The sequence below is a fragment of the Pimephales promelas genome, chromosome 22 (assembly GCF_988280905.1).
Source record: "Pimephales promelas chromosome 22, fPimPro1.hap1.1, whole genome shotgun sequence".
Lineage (NCBI taxonomy): Eukaryota > Metazoa > Chordata > Actinopteri > Cypriniformes > Leuciscidae > Pimephales > Pimephales promelas.
In genome coordinates this window covers 8967642-8985854 of record NC_142790.1, presented here as the reverse complement: position 1 = coordinate 8985854, position 18213 = coordinate 8967642, and the positions used below count along the sequence as shown (strand labels likewise).

General features: G+C 36.7%; 2 protein-coding genes across 2 annotated transcripts; one reads left to right on the top strand and one right to left on the bottom strand.

Moving 5' to 3' along the window:
* The first annotated feature begins 9412 nt into the window (after positions 1–9412).
* Positions 9413–12310, top strand: LOC120485801 (uncharacterized). The gene is made up of 6 exons (XM_089125748.1): positions 9413–9654; positions 9799–9844; positions 9979–10070; positions 10398–10508; positions 10961–11234; positions 12072–12310. Exons 1-6 carry the CDS (start codon positions 9443–9445, stop codon positions 12249–12251), a joined length of 915 nt encoding a protein of 304 aa, XP_088981874.1. The 5' UTR covers positions 9413–9442; the 3' UTR covers positions 12252–12310.
* Positions 12311–12475: 165 nt separating this feature from the next.
* LOC120485799 (uncharacterized) lies at positions 12476–17550 on the bottom strand. Its single transcript, XM_039681581.2, has 13 exons — positions 17335–17550; positions 17176–17251; positions 15995–16281; positions 15552–15584; positions 15390–15478; positions 15146–15208; positions 14810–15015; positions 14599–14698; positions 14127–14283; positions 13939–14036; positions 13687–13834; positions 13419–13539; positions 12476–12787 (listed from the first exon to the last, which is right to left on the bottom strand). The coding sequence occupies exons 1-13, from the start codon at positions 17425–17427 to the stop codon at positions 12498–12500; spliced, it is 1761 nt and encodes a 586-aa protein (XP_039537515.2). The 5' UTR covers positions 17428–17550; the 3' UTR covers positions 12476–12497.
* Between the last annotated feature and the right edge of the window lie 663 nt (positions 17551–18213).

Genomic DNA, 18213 nt, shown 5'->3' with positions numbered 1-18213 from the left:
GCTCAGATTAAGCAAGACCACATTCAAACAAACATATCTGACTTTCTGTGGGTCCTAGCTAATGAGTGTCAATTAGAAAGTTGTCCGGCTCGAGGAGTACAATATACATACCGATTTTTGTAACTGTAGTTAAAACTAACAACCCCACTTTTGTCAAAAGGTGGCGCTACTGAGCCCTCACCACGCCCGTTTCTGAAACTTTGCACATGTCTACTGGCTAATAAATGTGATGTGTCTGTCGAGTTTCATGCATTTTGAAGCATGCTAAGGGTCTCAAAAGCATCCTAAAAGCATCCTAAAAGAAGGGTAAAGTTTGATGCGTCGCCACGGCAACAGTTTCAAAGATATCAAGAATCCATTCACAGGTCTTCATCTGCCGTATGTTTACATTATACATATGAAGTTTGAAGCAAATCGGGTAAAAATAAAAGGGTGATATCAAAGCATTTTGAAAGTGACACACTTCCTGCTGCCAGTTGGTGGCGCTATAACTTTGACTCACAATAGTCACATCCATGTGATCGTCCTCTTACAGCGAACATACTGCTGAAGTTTCATCAAGATCAGTTAATGTATGCTGAAGTTAAAACAAACTTCCTGTTTCACGTTTCTCGCTATGATTTCGTTTCCTCGCCACGGCCAAACCGTTCGAGATATCAAAAATCCCCACACAAGCTTTCATCCTCAATGTCTTGACTTCACGCTGACCGAGTATCTTCGAATTTGGATCAAAGCTCTAGGAGGAGTATTTCAAATACCATTGCGAGCGTTTTACAAACAAACCTCAATAGCCGACTTCCTGTTGGGCTGGGGTAAAAAGTAAAAGTGCGAGGTATAGATGAAACGATGAGATCAACATGCGTACCGAGTTTCATATTATTACATGCAAGCGTGTTTGAGTTATGGAGCAAGTGTTCGGACCCCATTCCAGGGGGCGCTGACGAGCCCCCCTGCCACGCCCGGGTACCATCTTCAGCCCGGCTCTGATGGCCGCGGGTTCTGACCCGTGTGCAAAGTTTCAAGAGTTTTCGAGCATGTTAAGGGCCCCAAAAGTGCCCGAATAGTCGTAAGAAAAATAATAATAATAATAATAATAATAGAAAAGAATAATCCTAAGGAAAACAATAGGGCCTTCGCCCTTTCAGGGCTTGGGCCCTAATAATAATAATAATAATAGAAAAGAATAATCCTAAGGAAAACAATAGGGCCTTCGCCCTTTCAGGGCTTGGGCCCTAATAAATATAGCTGCGAGCAGCGATGGCGGGCCCAAGCCGGTGGCACCGCAACCCCGGTTCCTTTAGTTACCTAAATGCACCCGGGTGGCGGTGCCGAAGGCTTTGGCCCTTTTATGATTAAATGTTAAAACGGCTTGCCATACTCTGTCATTTCAACTAGTCACAATTATGTTACAGATATCTTAAATGATAATACAAACTATCCAAAATGTAATTACGAATAGACAGAAATAGGGTTGGGAACCGAGAACCGGTTCTTTTCCAGAACCGGTTGTGTTTTTGAAAAAATACCGGAACCGTGCAAAATTCCTAAGTTTCGGTTCCGAAAACGGTTCTGATGCCGATGCGATATCATCATGTGGGCGAAGTGCTGGGAGTAGAAGACGCCGTCTTATTCCTAAATGACAAAAACTTCACCACTGAAGTTGCGATTTGCTCTCACACGCGCTGCATTTGTTACACACAGACACACGCACGCTGCGCGCGCCGACCGCCGAGTCACTCTCTAGCCTACATTCAAATCTGTTTGCGCTGAGAGAGAGAGAGAGAGCAGTTGTCGATATGAAACTGCTTTACAATCACACAGTCTCAATATTTATTTGTTTCACATATTCAAATGATTTCCGTTACAGAATTAGTGAGATTATAGTTTGAGTAAACATTGACGGTAGTGGTCAAAACAGATGCAGTCCGTATAAATTTTTGTGTTCAGAATTTACAAAATATATACAATGAGCGAGTGCATCATAATGTTTTTTTTTCAAACCGTGTTTTTGTCTTATCTTGAATCACTACGTAAAGCCTGTAATAAGCGTTAATACTCGGACTTCTTTAGACTGGCCGGCAGATCGCAGCTGCTGCGGAGTAGCCCAATGCCTGCGTGACTCGTCATGGACGTAAACAGAGAGAAGTAGCTTCGGCAACAATGTTCTTCCGCAAGACGCATGCAGTTCTGTTTATTAACTGCTAGAGCGCCGATTTATCCAGTAATGAAATAAGTAAAGTCCTTATGAATCAATCATTCAAACCGTTTTAAAAAATAATCTGTTCTACACACATATGTGTGTTAAAGCATATACTATTCCTTCTGAGAGGGTATTCTTCACTGTTGGAGATACAATAAAGGAGAGGTCTAAATTATTATAGAGAATGCAGAATTTTTTAATTTCCTTTATATATAATTTTTTTTTTTTTTTTGCAAAGATTGCTTAATAATATTTTGAGTTTGTTTACATTACCAGTCTGTTAAACTAATTTGTCATGTACTATAAGAAATAAACACAAAAAGGATTGTGGATTTTTCTCTTACTAATATTTTTAATTGAATGGGAACCGGAACCGGAACCGGAATCGTTTGGCGGAACCGGAATCGGAACCGGAACCGGAAAATTTCTCACGATTCCCAACCCTAGACAGAAAGACGTTGTTGATATCTACAATGTTAATTCCGGACAGGCAAACTTAGCTTTTAAATGTTAAAAGAGCTTGCCATACAGGGACGTAGGCTCAGAGAGAGGCTCACCATATTCAAACCAAAATATCTGACTTCCTCTTGGTCCGAGCTAATGACTATGTATTAGAAAGTTGTCCGGCTTGAGGAGTACAATGTATATAGCGATTTTTGTAACTGTAGATAAAACTAACAACCCCACTTTTGTCAAAAGGTGGCGCTATTTAGTCCTTGCACTATGCCCGTTTCTGAAACTTTGCACATGTCTACTGGCTAATAAATGTGATGTATCTGTTGAGTTTCAAGCAATTTCAATTTCAATTTCAATTTGACTGTTGAAAAGAAGTGCGCCGATTAGATACTCAGGATCGGTATCGGCTCTGACACTGCCATCTTTGACGAGGCTGATTCAAATTCTATATTGTGCATATATACTATTCTATGTTAGGCACAAAGGCACAAAAACTTTCTAAAGTACCATAAAGTTTTTGTGTACTGTATTATTAGTGTTCTGAAGCTATTATGTGATATAGAAATTAATATTTAAGTCATTAAATTCAAGAACACAAACTTTTCCCTCTCTGCGCCTGTCAGTCATTCTCCATTCAGCATTCAAACAGCACGTCACATTCGGTTACAGTCAATGATGAAACGATCTTCAAGATGATTGAATGTTAATCCTATTATACTGGATCTTTAAGATAAAGGTCTAAAGGTCTATATTTTCGAATGAAGAAACTTTTTCTTGCTGGACTTTATTGCTGTAACTTAATCGTGTTACTTTCTACCGGGTGTCGGACGCTGTCGGTTAGATCACAACACTAGAGTCAGAGTACTATAATTGTTCTTCACGCACACAGTAACTGAAATTTAAAACCTTTAAAAGAAAAGGCTCAATAAACTATTGCATAGATAGATAATGTATAATACACTGTTCATAAATATGTATTTCCTTTGTGCTTTGAACTTTTCAATACGGACTCAATGCGCTGTAACTTCATGTGGCTTCAAGCACATCATTCTCCGCTCAGGATGCACATAAGTGCTTTGTGCTGCACCATATTGGAGCCGTAATATCATAATGCAGTGACGTAATGACAGATTATTAATTGCCTTTCAATTATATGTTGCTGCGTCATTAAACATCTGTCCTATGCATTTCAAACATTTATAGCAGCCATGGCTATATTTTTTTATGATTTTTGTTATCTTGTTTTTCATGAATGTATTTTTCAAAAATAAGAGCAATGTGTATTATCTATTATTAATATGGTTTATAATAGCATTTTTGTCATAGATTATGACAAAGTAATCATATGATCCACCAGCGAGGAACCAGCAGAACAGAGTGAACATTCTTTCTGTTTAGTTCAATCCTACTTAATAGGAATTTATTTAAAATGCTCGCTCTACTCCACACCATTAATGTCTTGTGTGGACATCCGTATTTTGACTTTCGGTTTTAAGTAAGCGATTTAAAAGCTCCCAAGTCCCAGCGGAGTCACACGTTGATTAACCGGTGGGAATATACACAATAGGCCTACCTGATATTGAACACAAGAGGGCAGTATAGCACTACGTATGACTCAGATTATTATTTTTTTATGAATTTTACAACAATTCTGGCTGTTTTTGAACGTAAACATAATTCTTAAATGAAAAAAAGGAAAAATTGGGGAAGTTATAATATTTGTATAATTTAATTTAGAAACAAATGATGTATAATTACATTTTTAGAAGATATGAGGCTTTTAGTGTTTACTTTTTTGACATTACTTTAATCTTTTGCCATAGTTGCACATGTCTACTGGCTAATAAATGTGATGTATCTGTTGAGTTTCAAGCAATTTCAAGCATGCTAAGAGTCCCAAAAGCATCAAAAAAGAATGTTAAAGTTTGATTCGTTGCCACGGCAACAGTATCAAAGATATCAAAAATTCATTCACAGGTCTACATCTGCCGTGTATTTACATTATACAGATGAAGTTTGAAGCAAATCGGTTAAAAATAAGAGAGTGGTTTCAAAGCATTTTGAAAGTGACACACTTCCTGCTGCCAGTTGGTGGCGCTATAATTTTGACTCACAATAGTCACATCCATGTGATCGGTCTCTTACAGCGAAAACACTGCTGAAGTTTCATCAAGATCAGTTAATGTATGCTGAAGTTATAACAGACATCCTGTTTCATGTTTCTCGCCATAATTTCGTTTCCTCGCCACGGCCAAACCGTTCGAGATATAAAAAATCCCTTGGCACCTTTTCATCCTTAATGTCTTGACTTCACGCTGATCGAGTTTTGTCGAATTTGGTTCAGTGCTCTAGGAGCAATACTTTAAATTCCATTGCATGTGTTTTAAACACAACCCTAAATAGCCGTCTTCCTGTTGGGCTGGGGTAAAAAGTAAGAGTGTGAAGTAGGCTATATATGAAACGATGAGATCTATATGTGTACCAAGTTTCATATTATTACATGCAAGTGTGTTTGATTTATGGACCAAATTTTCAGACCAAGTTTATTGACCAAGTTAATCTGATTAATAAACTAATTATATAAAACTATTGTCAATGCACTACAATTAAACTAGTTATATGTCTTTAGTTATAAAAAATAAAAATAAAAACTTATTTAAAAAAATAACAGGCTTGAGAAATGTATTTTCTTTATGCAGGCCATACACACAGCAGTGAAATGGTTAAGCCCCCTCCCCCTGCACACTCACACACACACAGACAGGCAAAGACAGAGATGTAGGCTCAGATTGAGCAAGACCACATTCAAACAAACATATCTGACTTTCTGTGGGTCCTAGCTAATAAGTGTAAATTAGAAAGTTGTCCGGCTCGAGGAGTACAATACACATACCAATTTTTGTAACTCTAGTTAAAACTAACAACCCCACTTTTGTCAAAAGGTGTCGCTACTGAGCCCTCACCACGCCCGTTTCTGAAACTTTGCACATGTCTACTGGCTAATAAATGTGATGTGTCTGTCGAGTTTCATGCATTTTCAAGCATGCTAAGGGTCTCAAAAGCATCCTAAAAGCATCCTAAAAGAAGGGTAAAGTTTGATGCGTCGCCACGGCAACAGTTTCAAAGATATCAAGAATTCATTCACAGGTCTACATCTGCCGTATGTTTACATTATACAGATGAAGTTTGAAGCAAATCGGGTAAAAATAAAAGGGTGATATCAAAGCATTTTGAAAGTGACACACTTCCTGCTGCCAGTTGGTGGCGCTATAACTTTGACTCACAATAGTCACATCCATGTGATCGTCCTCTTACAGCGAACACACTGCTGAAGTTTCATCAAGATCAGTTAATGTATGCTGAAGTTATAACACACTTCCTGTTTCACGTTTCTCGCCATGATTTCGTTTCCTCGCCACGGACAAACCGTTCGAGATATCAAAAATCCCCTCGCAAACTTTCATCCTCAATGTCTTGACTTCACGCTGACCGAGTTTCGTCGAATTTGGATCAAAGCTCTAGGAGGAGTATTTGACATTCCATTGCGAGCGTTTTACAAACAAACCTCAATAGCCGACTTCCTGTTGGGCTGGGGTAAAAAGTAAGAGCGCGAGGTATAGATGAAACGATGAGATCAACATGTGTACCGAGTTTCATATTATTACATGCAAGCGTGTTTGAGTTATGGACCGAGTGTTCGGACCCCGTTCCAGGGGGCGCTGACGAGCCCCCCTGCCACGCCCAGGTACCAGCTTCAGCCCGGATCTGATGGCCGCGGGTTCTGACCCGTGTGCAAAGTTTCAAGAGTTTTCGAGCACGTTAAGGGCCCCAAAAGTGCCCAAAAGGTAGCAAAATAATAATAATACTAAAGAAGAATAATAATCCCAAGGAAAACAATAGGGCCTTCGCCCTTTCAGGGCTTGGGCCCTAATAATAATAAATATAGCTGCGAGCAGCGATGGCGGGCCCAAGCCGGAGGCACCGCAACCCCGGTTCCTTTAGTTACCTAAATGCACCCGGGTGGCGGTGCCGAAGGCTTTGGCCCTTTCATGATTAAATGTTAAAACGGCTTGCCATACTCTGTCATTTCGACTAGTCACAATTATGTTACAGATATCTTAAATGATAATACAAACTATCCAAAGTGTAACGACTAGACAGAAAGACGTTGTTGATATCTACAATGTTAATTCCGGACAGGCAAACTTAGCTTTTAAATGTTAAAAGGGCTTGCCATACAGGGACGTAGGCTCAGAGAGAGGCTCACCATATTCAGACCAAAATATCTGACTTCCTCTTGGTCCGAGCTAATGACTATGTAATAGAAAGTTGTACGGCTTGAGGAGTACAATGTACATACCGATTTTTGTAACTGTAGATAAAACTAACAACCCCACTTTTAAGTATATATATGGTGCCTTTAGTGTTATTCTGCACGACGTGCAAAAACTTAACCCCCGCTTTTTTAAGTATATATATATATATATATATATGAAGAGTTCAGATGCAAAAGCCTCTAAATGCCATTTGAAATTTTCTTCTAAAATGACCATTTTTATCAAGCTTGTATATTTAAGTTCAGTAATTTCACTTAAATGACAATTAATAGGTAATCTTCATTGCCATTTAAGTGAAATTATTGAACTTAAATATACAAGCTTGATAAAAATGATCATTTTAGAAGAAAATTTCAAATGGTACTTAGAGGCTTTTGCATCTGAACTCTTCATATATATATGTATATATATATATATATATATATATATATATATACATATAAAGAGGGTTATTCTGCACGACGAAGAGAAGAGAAGTGTGCAGAAGAGCTTGCATCAGTGAGGGCTTTGCAAAATATATATACATACAAACACACACACACACACACACATATAAATGAGGTTAGTGTTTTACAATATTAAGGAAAGCAAATGTATTGAAATATAGCACATTAATTTTAAATTCATTCAGCTTCAATTACCAATTTGTAGTTTACCAATTTATCTTACTTTTATTTAAAGCAAACTATACATTTAAAAGATTAGGGTTATATGCATATTTTGTCATTTAAAAAAATACAAAATTGTTATGCAAAAAGATAAGGACTTGCAGAAAAAATCTACAGTCAGCCACACACACACACACATAAACGCAGACACCAGCAACCCCCCCCCCCCCTCCCTCTTCCCCACACAGACACTGATAGAGACAAGATACACATCCAAACTGCAATATCTGACTTTCTTTTGGTCTGAGCTTCTTACTGTTAATTAGAAAGTTGATCAGCTTGACAAGAACAATATACGTGGCATGTTTTGTAACTGTAGGTAAAACGAGCAAAGTTAACACATTTTATGTGTCCTTTTTTAGTCATAAAATTATTTTCCTCGCCACGGCCAAACCGTTCGAGATATCAAAAATCCGTCCGGAATTGAGCATCCTCAATGTCTTGACTTCATGCACACCGAGTATGGTGGTGATTGGTAAACACATGCGTTGTAATTTGATGTATTTCTCCTAGGAGATTTATTCAAACAACACATAATTCCCAACTTCATTTTGAACTGTCTTAAAACTTAGAGCAGAGATGGGCGCAGGTCACGCAAGTCTCAAGTAAGTCTCAAGTCTTAACCGTCAAGTCTCAAGTAAGTCCCAAGTATTTTTTTTTGGGGGGGGGGGGGGCAAGTCAAGTCAAGTCACAGGCTATGTCAAGTCAAGTCAAGTCTTGTAGTAGGTTAAGTCAAGTGCAAGTCAAGTCACCTTATTATTTTAATTTTACATGCAGAATCTGATCTTAATAAAATGAAAAGACAAGATAAGTATTTGCCAGTAAATTACAATAATTTGCATTGTAAATACTCATGTTCAGTAAAATACATCATGGAATCAAACAAAATTGTAACTTCATAAAATTATTTATTTTTCACTTCTGCCAACAGTGTGTTTGAAATGTTTTACATTTTCAACTTGAGTCCATAAAACAAATAACAGCTTAACATACAGACTCTCTGAACACCTTCCTCTCTCTCAAACACAGTTTACAAACAATATTAAACTTTGTTACATTTCTCCTCTCTCTCTCTCTCTCTCTCTCTCTCTCTCTCTCTCTCTCTCTCTCTCTCTCTCTCTCTCTCTCTCTCACACACACACTCACACACACACACACACACACACACACTTTCTCTCTCTCTCAATAAGCAAAAACATGACTGCTAAAGGTTGTATCAGCGATGGCGGGGTAACATCACTTAACATCACGAGTGATATTCCCTTAGGCCACGCCCCCTTGTCTCCCCAAAGTATTATAAGCAATCATGCGCATCCCGTGTGCAGAATGATGCACTTGTATGGAATTAATATTGAGCCAATAAAAATGAACGTAACTTTTCAAGAAATCAACGAAAATATAAATTGAAACTGAAAAAAATATCTTTGAAACTGAAAAAGAATAACTCACTAGCAAATTTATTGACTTCGTTTTTAGCACACTGCATGTTTTGCTAACTATTTCTCATATTTCTTTCGCTGATCTGAACTTACAAATGCACTTCTAGAGTTTTCATTTACGCTTCTGACATTTTCGCTTACGCTTCTGAAGTTTTCATTCGCAATTCTGTCCCATACCTACCGTGTGGGCGGGCTTAACAGCGGTTTGCTCTCATTGGCTAGTGAGATTTGGATTGACAGATCCTTGAACCGGAAGGAGAGACTTCAGCGGCGCGAATTTTGGGATCTGCTAATGAACTTGATCGTGAACTTGATCGTGTGGTGAGAGAAATAAAAAGAAGAATGCCCCATGCTGGTTACAGGCTAGTAAAAGGGGAGCTTTTGGCTAGAGGGCACCGCATACAATGGCACAGGTTGAAGGCCAGTATGCGACGGGTCGATGGAGCTGGAATTTTGGCCAGAATGCTCCAGCTTGGTTTTGTAGCTCGTAGAAGTTATTCTGTTCCTGCTCCATTGTCCCTAGTTCATGTGGATACCAACCATAAACTAATCACGTGAGTATTTGAACTGTAAATTTCACTTGCATGCACAAACCTACAAAAAATATTGCTGTCTTCACACAGTGATGCATGTACCATATGTACACAAAACAAATGACTTACAATAAACAGCATAGTTGTGTCTGTATTTGTGTTTAGTTTCAACATTGTGATATTTGGTGGAATTGATGGATTCTCAAGGAAGGTACTGTTTGACAAACTTTGCATATGGTCTGTTTTTAAACTCAAAAGGTTATAATAGTTGCCAGAGTTGTCACGACAAATTGGTCTCAAAAGTAAATGTTCTATTATAAAATATTAAAATCGTTTTTATTTTAGATCCTGTATCTTGATGCTGCTGCAAACAACAAAGCATCGACTGCTTTCTCATTTTTTTTGGAGGGTGTCCACAAACATGGGTGGCCGTCGAGGTAAAAATTATCTTTACTACATGACATGTTAGTCATGATGATTTATCAGTGTTTGAACTTGTGAATGAGACCTCTTCAAATCTTTTGTCAGATCGCCTCTTTGATAATTTGCACTTAGTGATTGTCGCTCACATGAGCGGGCCCTGATCTGCTTCAGATTTCAGGCTTTTGTCAGCAGTCTCCACAAAACTGAAAGTGATAATCTGGGCTAAAATCATCTATGTGTTTGACAATAAGTATACAATTACAGGAACTTGTAAAAAAAAAATGTAAATCAATAACACCATGCATGCATGCATGCATGTATGTTGTCTAAATCTTTTGCAGAGTACGTGGTGACCAGGGAGTTGAAAATGTGGACATCGCTCGTTGCATGTTTTCAGTACGAGGAACGGGCCGAGGCAGTTTCATTTCTGGAAAAAGCGTGCACAATCAAAGGTACAAATCAAATCATTAAGAGTTGTATCACATGCTCTTTATTTCTTGTGGGGCACAGTCACTTGCCTTACACATGATGCCACAAACAAACATCTCTAATTTAATCTCAGCAGAAACCACTCGAGTCTAATTTTGAAACTTACTAACAATGAGCAAATTTATTTTTTAAATCTCCCCTGATTAAAGGGGTGGTACACTGTTTGTTATATTGACTTCTATTTATATACATTCAGTTGTGGGAGACTGAAAATGTAATCACATGGAAAGAATTTTCTCAAATTGCTGCATGTGCAGCTTTAAAATTGGTGTTCTTTCAATTCAGTTTAGAGGTCACACCATGACGTATCTTTGAAACCTGAACTTTGTAATGCAGCAATATGATAAATATTTGCATTTTCTTTACTTTTTTGTAAGCTATGATTTGTACATACTTATGTGTCTTTTTATTTTAGAATTGAGCGTCTGTGGTGTGATGTTTGGTCAGCCATCTCTTGTAAATATTATGAAGTCCTGCATACAATGGAAGAAGAGAGAGTGCTTGATCTATCCGATGAGCTGCACCTCTTTTGTGTGCACTATGCAATTCTTCCACGGTTGAAATCGGACCTAAAGGGCTTCACGAGGAGCTGGAACAACCATCCGATCAGAACAGAGGGAAATCTTTCACCAGAACAGCTTTGGTACATCGGAATGTTACAGACACCAGTGGATGAGCCAGATATAGAGGTATGCTTTAAGCATCTATGCAAAGTTAAAAAGATTACACATCCAAAAATGCTAATTCTGTTTTCATTTGCTCAACCTTAAAAGGTATTTCAATTGAAAATGTAAATGTTCATGTCGCTTTCAAACCCGTAACTTTCATCCATCTTTAGAACAGAAATTATCTTTTTAAAGGGTTAGTTCACCCAAAAATGAAAATTCTATCATCGTTTACTCACCCTCAAGTTGTTCCAAACACACATAGAGGTTTGGAACAACTTGAGGGTGAGTAAACGATGATAGAATTTTCATTTTTGGGTGAATAACCCTTTAATGACTGTCCCTCCATTGATACTCTACATGTAACTACCACTTTCAAGCCCCGGAAATCATGTCCTTACATGTGACTCCAGTGGTTTAACCTTAATTTAATGAAGCGACTTGACATGAAATGTAATTACATGAAATGTAATGTAAATGTTTTTATTTTTTCAGATAGCTGAATAATTAATGCTTTTCCATTTTGGCACTATTATCTTGACATAGCCAGAGGGCTCTCAACTCTGGCCCTCGAGATCTACTTTCCGAAAGTTTAGCCACAACCTTGTGTATTTGATTAAGTTTAGAGCTAAACTCTGCACAAAAGTGGATCTCGAGGACCAGAGTCGAGAACCCCTGCAATCGTGACTCATTTCAATGCCTGGTATAAATAAGGCCTAAAATACATTTAGGCAAATAAATGTCAGGATTTTCCTCCTGGGTGAACTATTAATTTACTTCGATATAGCTTCTTTGGGATAAGATAATTAACCAGTTTATCAAACAAAATAATTTTTACATAACAATGGTTTGTTTTTCCAGGTGGTGGAGCAACTTTTTCGAGAGGAAACTCCTGATACTGACTTAGAGGATGGTGTGGTGGTGCCAGAGATCCATTGCCCTTTTTCTGACCAAAAACTTGCTGTTCTGCATGGATTGATTAATGACAGGGAGCTTTATATCCAGACACTTGCTATCATCCAAAGATTGTGCTCTATTTAACATTTAAATGTTTAAGTAAAACACTCAAGTACAGATGCAGTTCTGTCAGAATTTTAATTGAAAAAAAAAAATCTGTTAATTGCCATTAAAACATTTAATTAATTTTATACAATGCTGTAAAACATTTAACCATTCAGAAGCATGTAAAGTTATTAACACGTTGAACATTGTCTCTCATTGTCTGAATTTTAAAGATGAAATTAAACCTATTGAGAGAAATTCTATGTGGACATTTCAGTTAATTTTCTACACCCTAAAAAAGCAACCTCCATGTTGCACAGCTGTTTTCATTATTTCTTTAAATTCATCACAATTTGACAGATGTGCAGTGGGAAATGTAATGGTTTGGGTGCATGCACTGATGATTGGATAGCAAAGTGTGTGGCTTGGCAGTCGTTGCATACAAGTGTGGTCAAACTGAACAGTAATTTTAAAGGCCTCTCTCTCTGACAGAAGCAGGTGCCTATGCGCTTGACCAGTCAGCCACTGCATCACCTGTGGGACAGAGAGTGCTGCCTCATCCTGAGCATCTCCATCTAGGGCAGTAAAATATACAATGTTTTAAATAACCATTTATATCATCACAACATTTATAAATTGTACCATTTGTAATTTATTTATGTGATCAAAGCGGAATGTTCAGCACCATTACTTCAGTCTTCGGTGTCATATGATCCTTCAGAAATCACTCTAATATGATGCTCAAAAACGTATCAATGTTGAAATCAGTTTTTGCAGCATTTGTGTGGAAACAATGATACCATTAAAACATTTTTGGTAAGATTATAAAAAGACAAATGAATAATTGTATTCATTAAGGATTTAATAAATTGAATTAAGAAAACATTTATAATGTTACAAAAGAGTCCTATGTAATAAATGCATAAATAAATTAACGTTCTATTCTTCAAAGAATCATGAAAAAAATAACTACTTCCACAATAATGTTAAGCTATGTTAATGTTAACTTTTTCTAACAATAATCTGAAATTTTTTTAAGCATCAAATCTGCATATTTTAATGATTTCTAAAGGGTCATGTGACACTGAAGACAAGTAACGATCTGATCAATTAGTTATCAGCCATATTTTTACTAATAATGTTTCACCATTGTAGAAATATAATAAATATCTGCATGTGAAACACCTGAAATGAATACAAACTTACCTTCAAGCTCCATCAGAAAATCCTGGAAGTGATTCAGTATTTGAACCTCTTTGGTATGTTTTAGAGTGCCACTCTCACTCATTTGTGGAACAAGATGGGATACAATGTAATGAGAGTCCACCTGAAACACAACAAAAATGACAATCATTATATAAACAACATCATACAATATACAAAGAAAAAATTATTTAAGGATTACTGCTGTAACATCTCTTAAACCAGTTATGCAAAATAGAACTAGAATGTTTTGAAAATCCTATCACTTTACCTTATCATTACCACCTTGCATAACAAAGAGGCTGCGGCACACTTCCCTGTTCTTCTCCATAGTGTCAATTAAACGGTAAAGCTGTAAACCTTCACGGAGCTGCTGAAGCATGAGTGTTCTCCGAGCAGCAGCATGCATTACAATAGCTCTTCAAAGAAATAAAACAAAAATTTCAGTGTTAATGTTTAACCATTGTATTTTCTGTGGAAGATACATAAAATAAACACATTTAAAAATATTGCAGAGATAAACCTTGTTATATTCTCCTTGTTGTCCTCATTTATAGGCCCCGTGTAGCCACAGTTGACAATCTGTTCACAGTAAGATGACAAGTCTGAGGCCTCCTCGATCTTTAAGTAAAGGAAAATCTAAGTGTTACACTTCAAAAAAAAAATTACGTGGCAATAGAAATAACCTAAGACAATTTGTTTTTCAGATACCATTTTAATCAGTGGTGAAAACTCAGCATCGTAAACGTTATCCTTGGTAGCGTTTTCAAGGGTTCCACTCAACAGAAAATCATAACACCAGTCCTGAAGAAATCTTGGAGCTGGGCCACCCTGTGCAAGGCTAACGGCAAAGACCTCCCCAGCAACTCTGTTGCAATGACAAGTAAACAAGAAACACAGTATAGTAGAATTTTACAATTTACCAGTTAGTGTGTACCAGTATTTGAAATTTACATGTTTAAATTACATTTGCTTTTGAAAGGATTGTTCAGCCTAAAACAAATGCTTCCTATTTAGATCCAGAAAAGTTTAAATGTCATTGATTTGTCCGGACAATAACAGCTGAGATTTTCTTATTTGTTTTCCACAGAAAATGGCACACTTAAGTTTGGAATGACATGAGTGCAAATAAATGACAACATTAATTTTTGGGTGACCTATTTCTTTGAGGAGAAACACTTACCGAAACAGGCCATTGTCAAGATCATTCAATGAATATTTTGGCATTTTGCCTTTGCCCTCCTCTCCTTCAAAGAGTCTGGTCTCTATGCCACCAATCAGTTCTATATATAAAAAAATAGATATCTAACCATAACAAATCAACAAGAAATCAAATGTTTTTTGGTGTAGCGCTTAAGATATGTTACCAAGTAAAAAAATATAAAAATTCTGACCTGTCAGGAATTCTTTTCGTAGAGCACCTGTGTCAACTCCAGCCTCTCCTAAGAAAGTAATCTTTAAAGTATTGACTGGAGAGCTGATCTTTTGTCGCCTCCAAAGTAACAGAGCTCGTTCCACAAGGTTCATTCTGGACACACAGATGCTGAATTCCTTGGAGGCGTCAACTTGAGCAGCTAGCCATCGTAGGACATCCTCCTCACTGTAAATTGTTTTTATATTTAACTGTTAAATCTTTTAAATATTCAGCATGGAATGGTTTAGACCGCATGATACAGAAGTTATACATTTTTACTTAACAATATTAATGTTACTTTTTTAAATGAAAGTACCATGACATCTCTTCATTTTGTGGCTTCATTATATCAGGGCTCCTTGTTTGAAGGGACTCTGAACTAGGAAAAAAAGCAACTGTGAAAATATAATACTGTTTATGTGAAGTAAAAATATTTAATTCAGTGCATTTATATGTAGCTACTTTCTATTAAAGTCTAATCTATCAAGAACTGTCAAAATATACATCACACACCATAAAATTAGACTGCAGTTTCTAAACTGCTATGTGTATTGCATTACCTTTCCAAGTCACCACAAACACTTGCATGGATCTCCAATTCCATCAGAGGAAACGTTTTCATGCACACAGGACACTCTGCATCTGTCGACTAAAAAGCAAGTGATTATGTAAAATACTAAAAGCACTCAGAAGGATGTCATCCCATGCCAGAAGTAAATTACCTTTTCCTCAAAGGCACGAGGTGAATCAGGTACCTGGTTATAGACAAAAATATATATGTAAAAAAACATTTCCATATGCAATAGGGGTGTCACAATGTATCGCAAAACAAAAATACAACAATTTGTATCGTGGATAGTTAATCAGTGAAAGAGTGCAAGCATATTCGTTTAATTTAATTCTGTATTTTCAGGAGCATTGTCACTTTTGTCCTGTTCATTGGGTTTCTAGCACCAAGTCCAAGATATTCATTCAAAATGTAATACCAAATTTAGAATTTTAATCAACTGTTAATTTATTGTTAATCTTTTACCATACGTTTTGGAGTATCGCAATAATATCGTATTGTGATATGTATCGAGTCGTAACATGAGGGAATCGTAACAGCCCTAACAGCCTACATAAGTTACTTAAAAGGTAACCTAAAAAAACACAAAGTTTTTACCTCTGGTTCCGAATCTGAGAGTGTCTCATATTCCAGAGTATCGCATTCCCTCACATGCAGGGCAAGCATTTGAAGTGGCATCATTTTAAAACATTTCTTGCATTCTGCTTTTGGCATTAGCGAAAATTCCTGTGCATCGGAGGGAAGAGGAGAAAGATCGAACTCATCCTGTAAAGGTACAATATACAGCATGGTTTTCCCCCCTCCAGTTGCACATCTGATGGTACTGCCACTGTATCCGTCCGACTCCGGGGGAACAAGATTAAGACGCCGCCTTCCCTGTCCACCTGAATAAAATAAAAACATACATACATACATACACACACACACATATATATGAAGAGTTCAGATGCAAAAGCCTCTAAATGCCATTTGAAATTTTCTTCTTTAATGATGATTTTTATCAAACTTGTATATTTGTATATTTAAGTTCAGTAATTTCACTTAAATGACAATTAATAGGTAATCTTCATTGCCATTTAAGTGAAATCACTGAACTTATATATACAAGCTTGATAAAAATGATCATTCTAGAAGAAATTTTCAAATGGCACTTAGAGGCTTTTGCATCTGAACTCTTCATATATATATATATATATATATATACTCTATTATGTAAATCTTTTATACAACATCATCATCAATATACTGTATATCATCCTTTTAAAGTCTTACAAACTGGTTTATGGAAAAAAGAAATGTATATACCCTCACAAACAGAAAATAAACTGTAAAAGAAATTAATCAAATTAATTACCCTGATAATCATACTAGTAATGCACTGATATTAGTCAATAATAAAGGCATTTGATGATACTGGAGGTTAAAAACACATATTTACTCCCTCGTAGACTTTTTGATAGTCAAATGCAAAATAAGATTTTGTTTTTAACCAAATAGCAAAAGCGTGAGAGGAGTAATGTGTTTTTGTGTTGTTTTTAACAAAAAAAAAGTATTTCATTATATGGACATGATCAGCATTTTTGTACTATTTAATTATTTTGCTGTTCATTCTCAGGTATTCACTTTGATGTTTAATTGCTGAAAACATGAATATTGACTATACCAACCTATTTAAACGTACATAAACAAATAAAATATACATGAAACTAGTTGCATTGTGTGATTCTGTGAATCTCTGTAACTTGCAAATAGAACTTGTAGTGGTGTCCAAATAGTACCAGATGCCTTGTAGAGAAGCCATCCTCCAGATGCTGACTTCATTTTGGGATAGGTATCACAAAACAAGCTGGAAACCTAAAATCCATAATTACAACAAATTATTATTACAAATAAAGTTATTGTATCCATCAGCTATGAATGAATATTTTATGCATAACCTCTGAATGCGTCAAATCATCAGCCATTGAGAGATTTCGTTTCCCCAGTCCAGCCTGCATGAGTTGCAGCTCCTCCGCTGATGAAGGGGTCATTTCTACATTTTTATTTAAAAGAAACACTGAAAACACAAATGGTTTCCAAGCTTTACTAAACTTAGCTGGTTTACTACAGCTGGGTAAACGCCTTTTGGACCCCCGCTTAAAAAATCCTGGGAAAGACCTACAAGAGATGATTAAATAAAAAAAGTTAGTAACTCAAAGTATTTAGAACTATATATATATATATATATATATATATATATATATATATACATACATACATACATACATACATTCTGTGACAGATTGCTTATGCTACTCTATGTAGGCTTATGCAAGTTGCTTTGGATAAAAGTATCTGATAAATGCATAGGCTACATGTGAACAAAATTGCATTGCAAATAGTAACTGTCATTGCAATCTGCAACTGCAATCATGACTGCAAGCTGAAACCTGGCCATCTCTTGGTCCACAGTCTGGCACTGTCCTGAGCGCTGATTCTGATTCCCCTGATTCTGACTCTGCCTTGTGCTGGTTTTACCCAGCGACTGGTGGAGCACCTCTATGATGTTTTGAATAGCTGATGCAGCATCTGCTGCACCACCATTTGAGCCTTGCTGCAGAATAAAGATCAGTCTGAGATCTTTGCTTAAATTACATCATGTAACATCCTTGAACGCATCACATATGTTGGGGTAATAAAAATGTTGGGGGTAGCAATCAAAGTACTCAAACTACAAAAATTGCACTGCAGACATGTGAATAATACGAATATAAACACGTCAAAATCGATCTACTAGACATAAAGACATAACTTGGACAGAGCAGAAAAAACTTGTT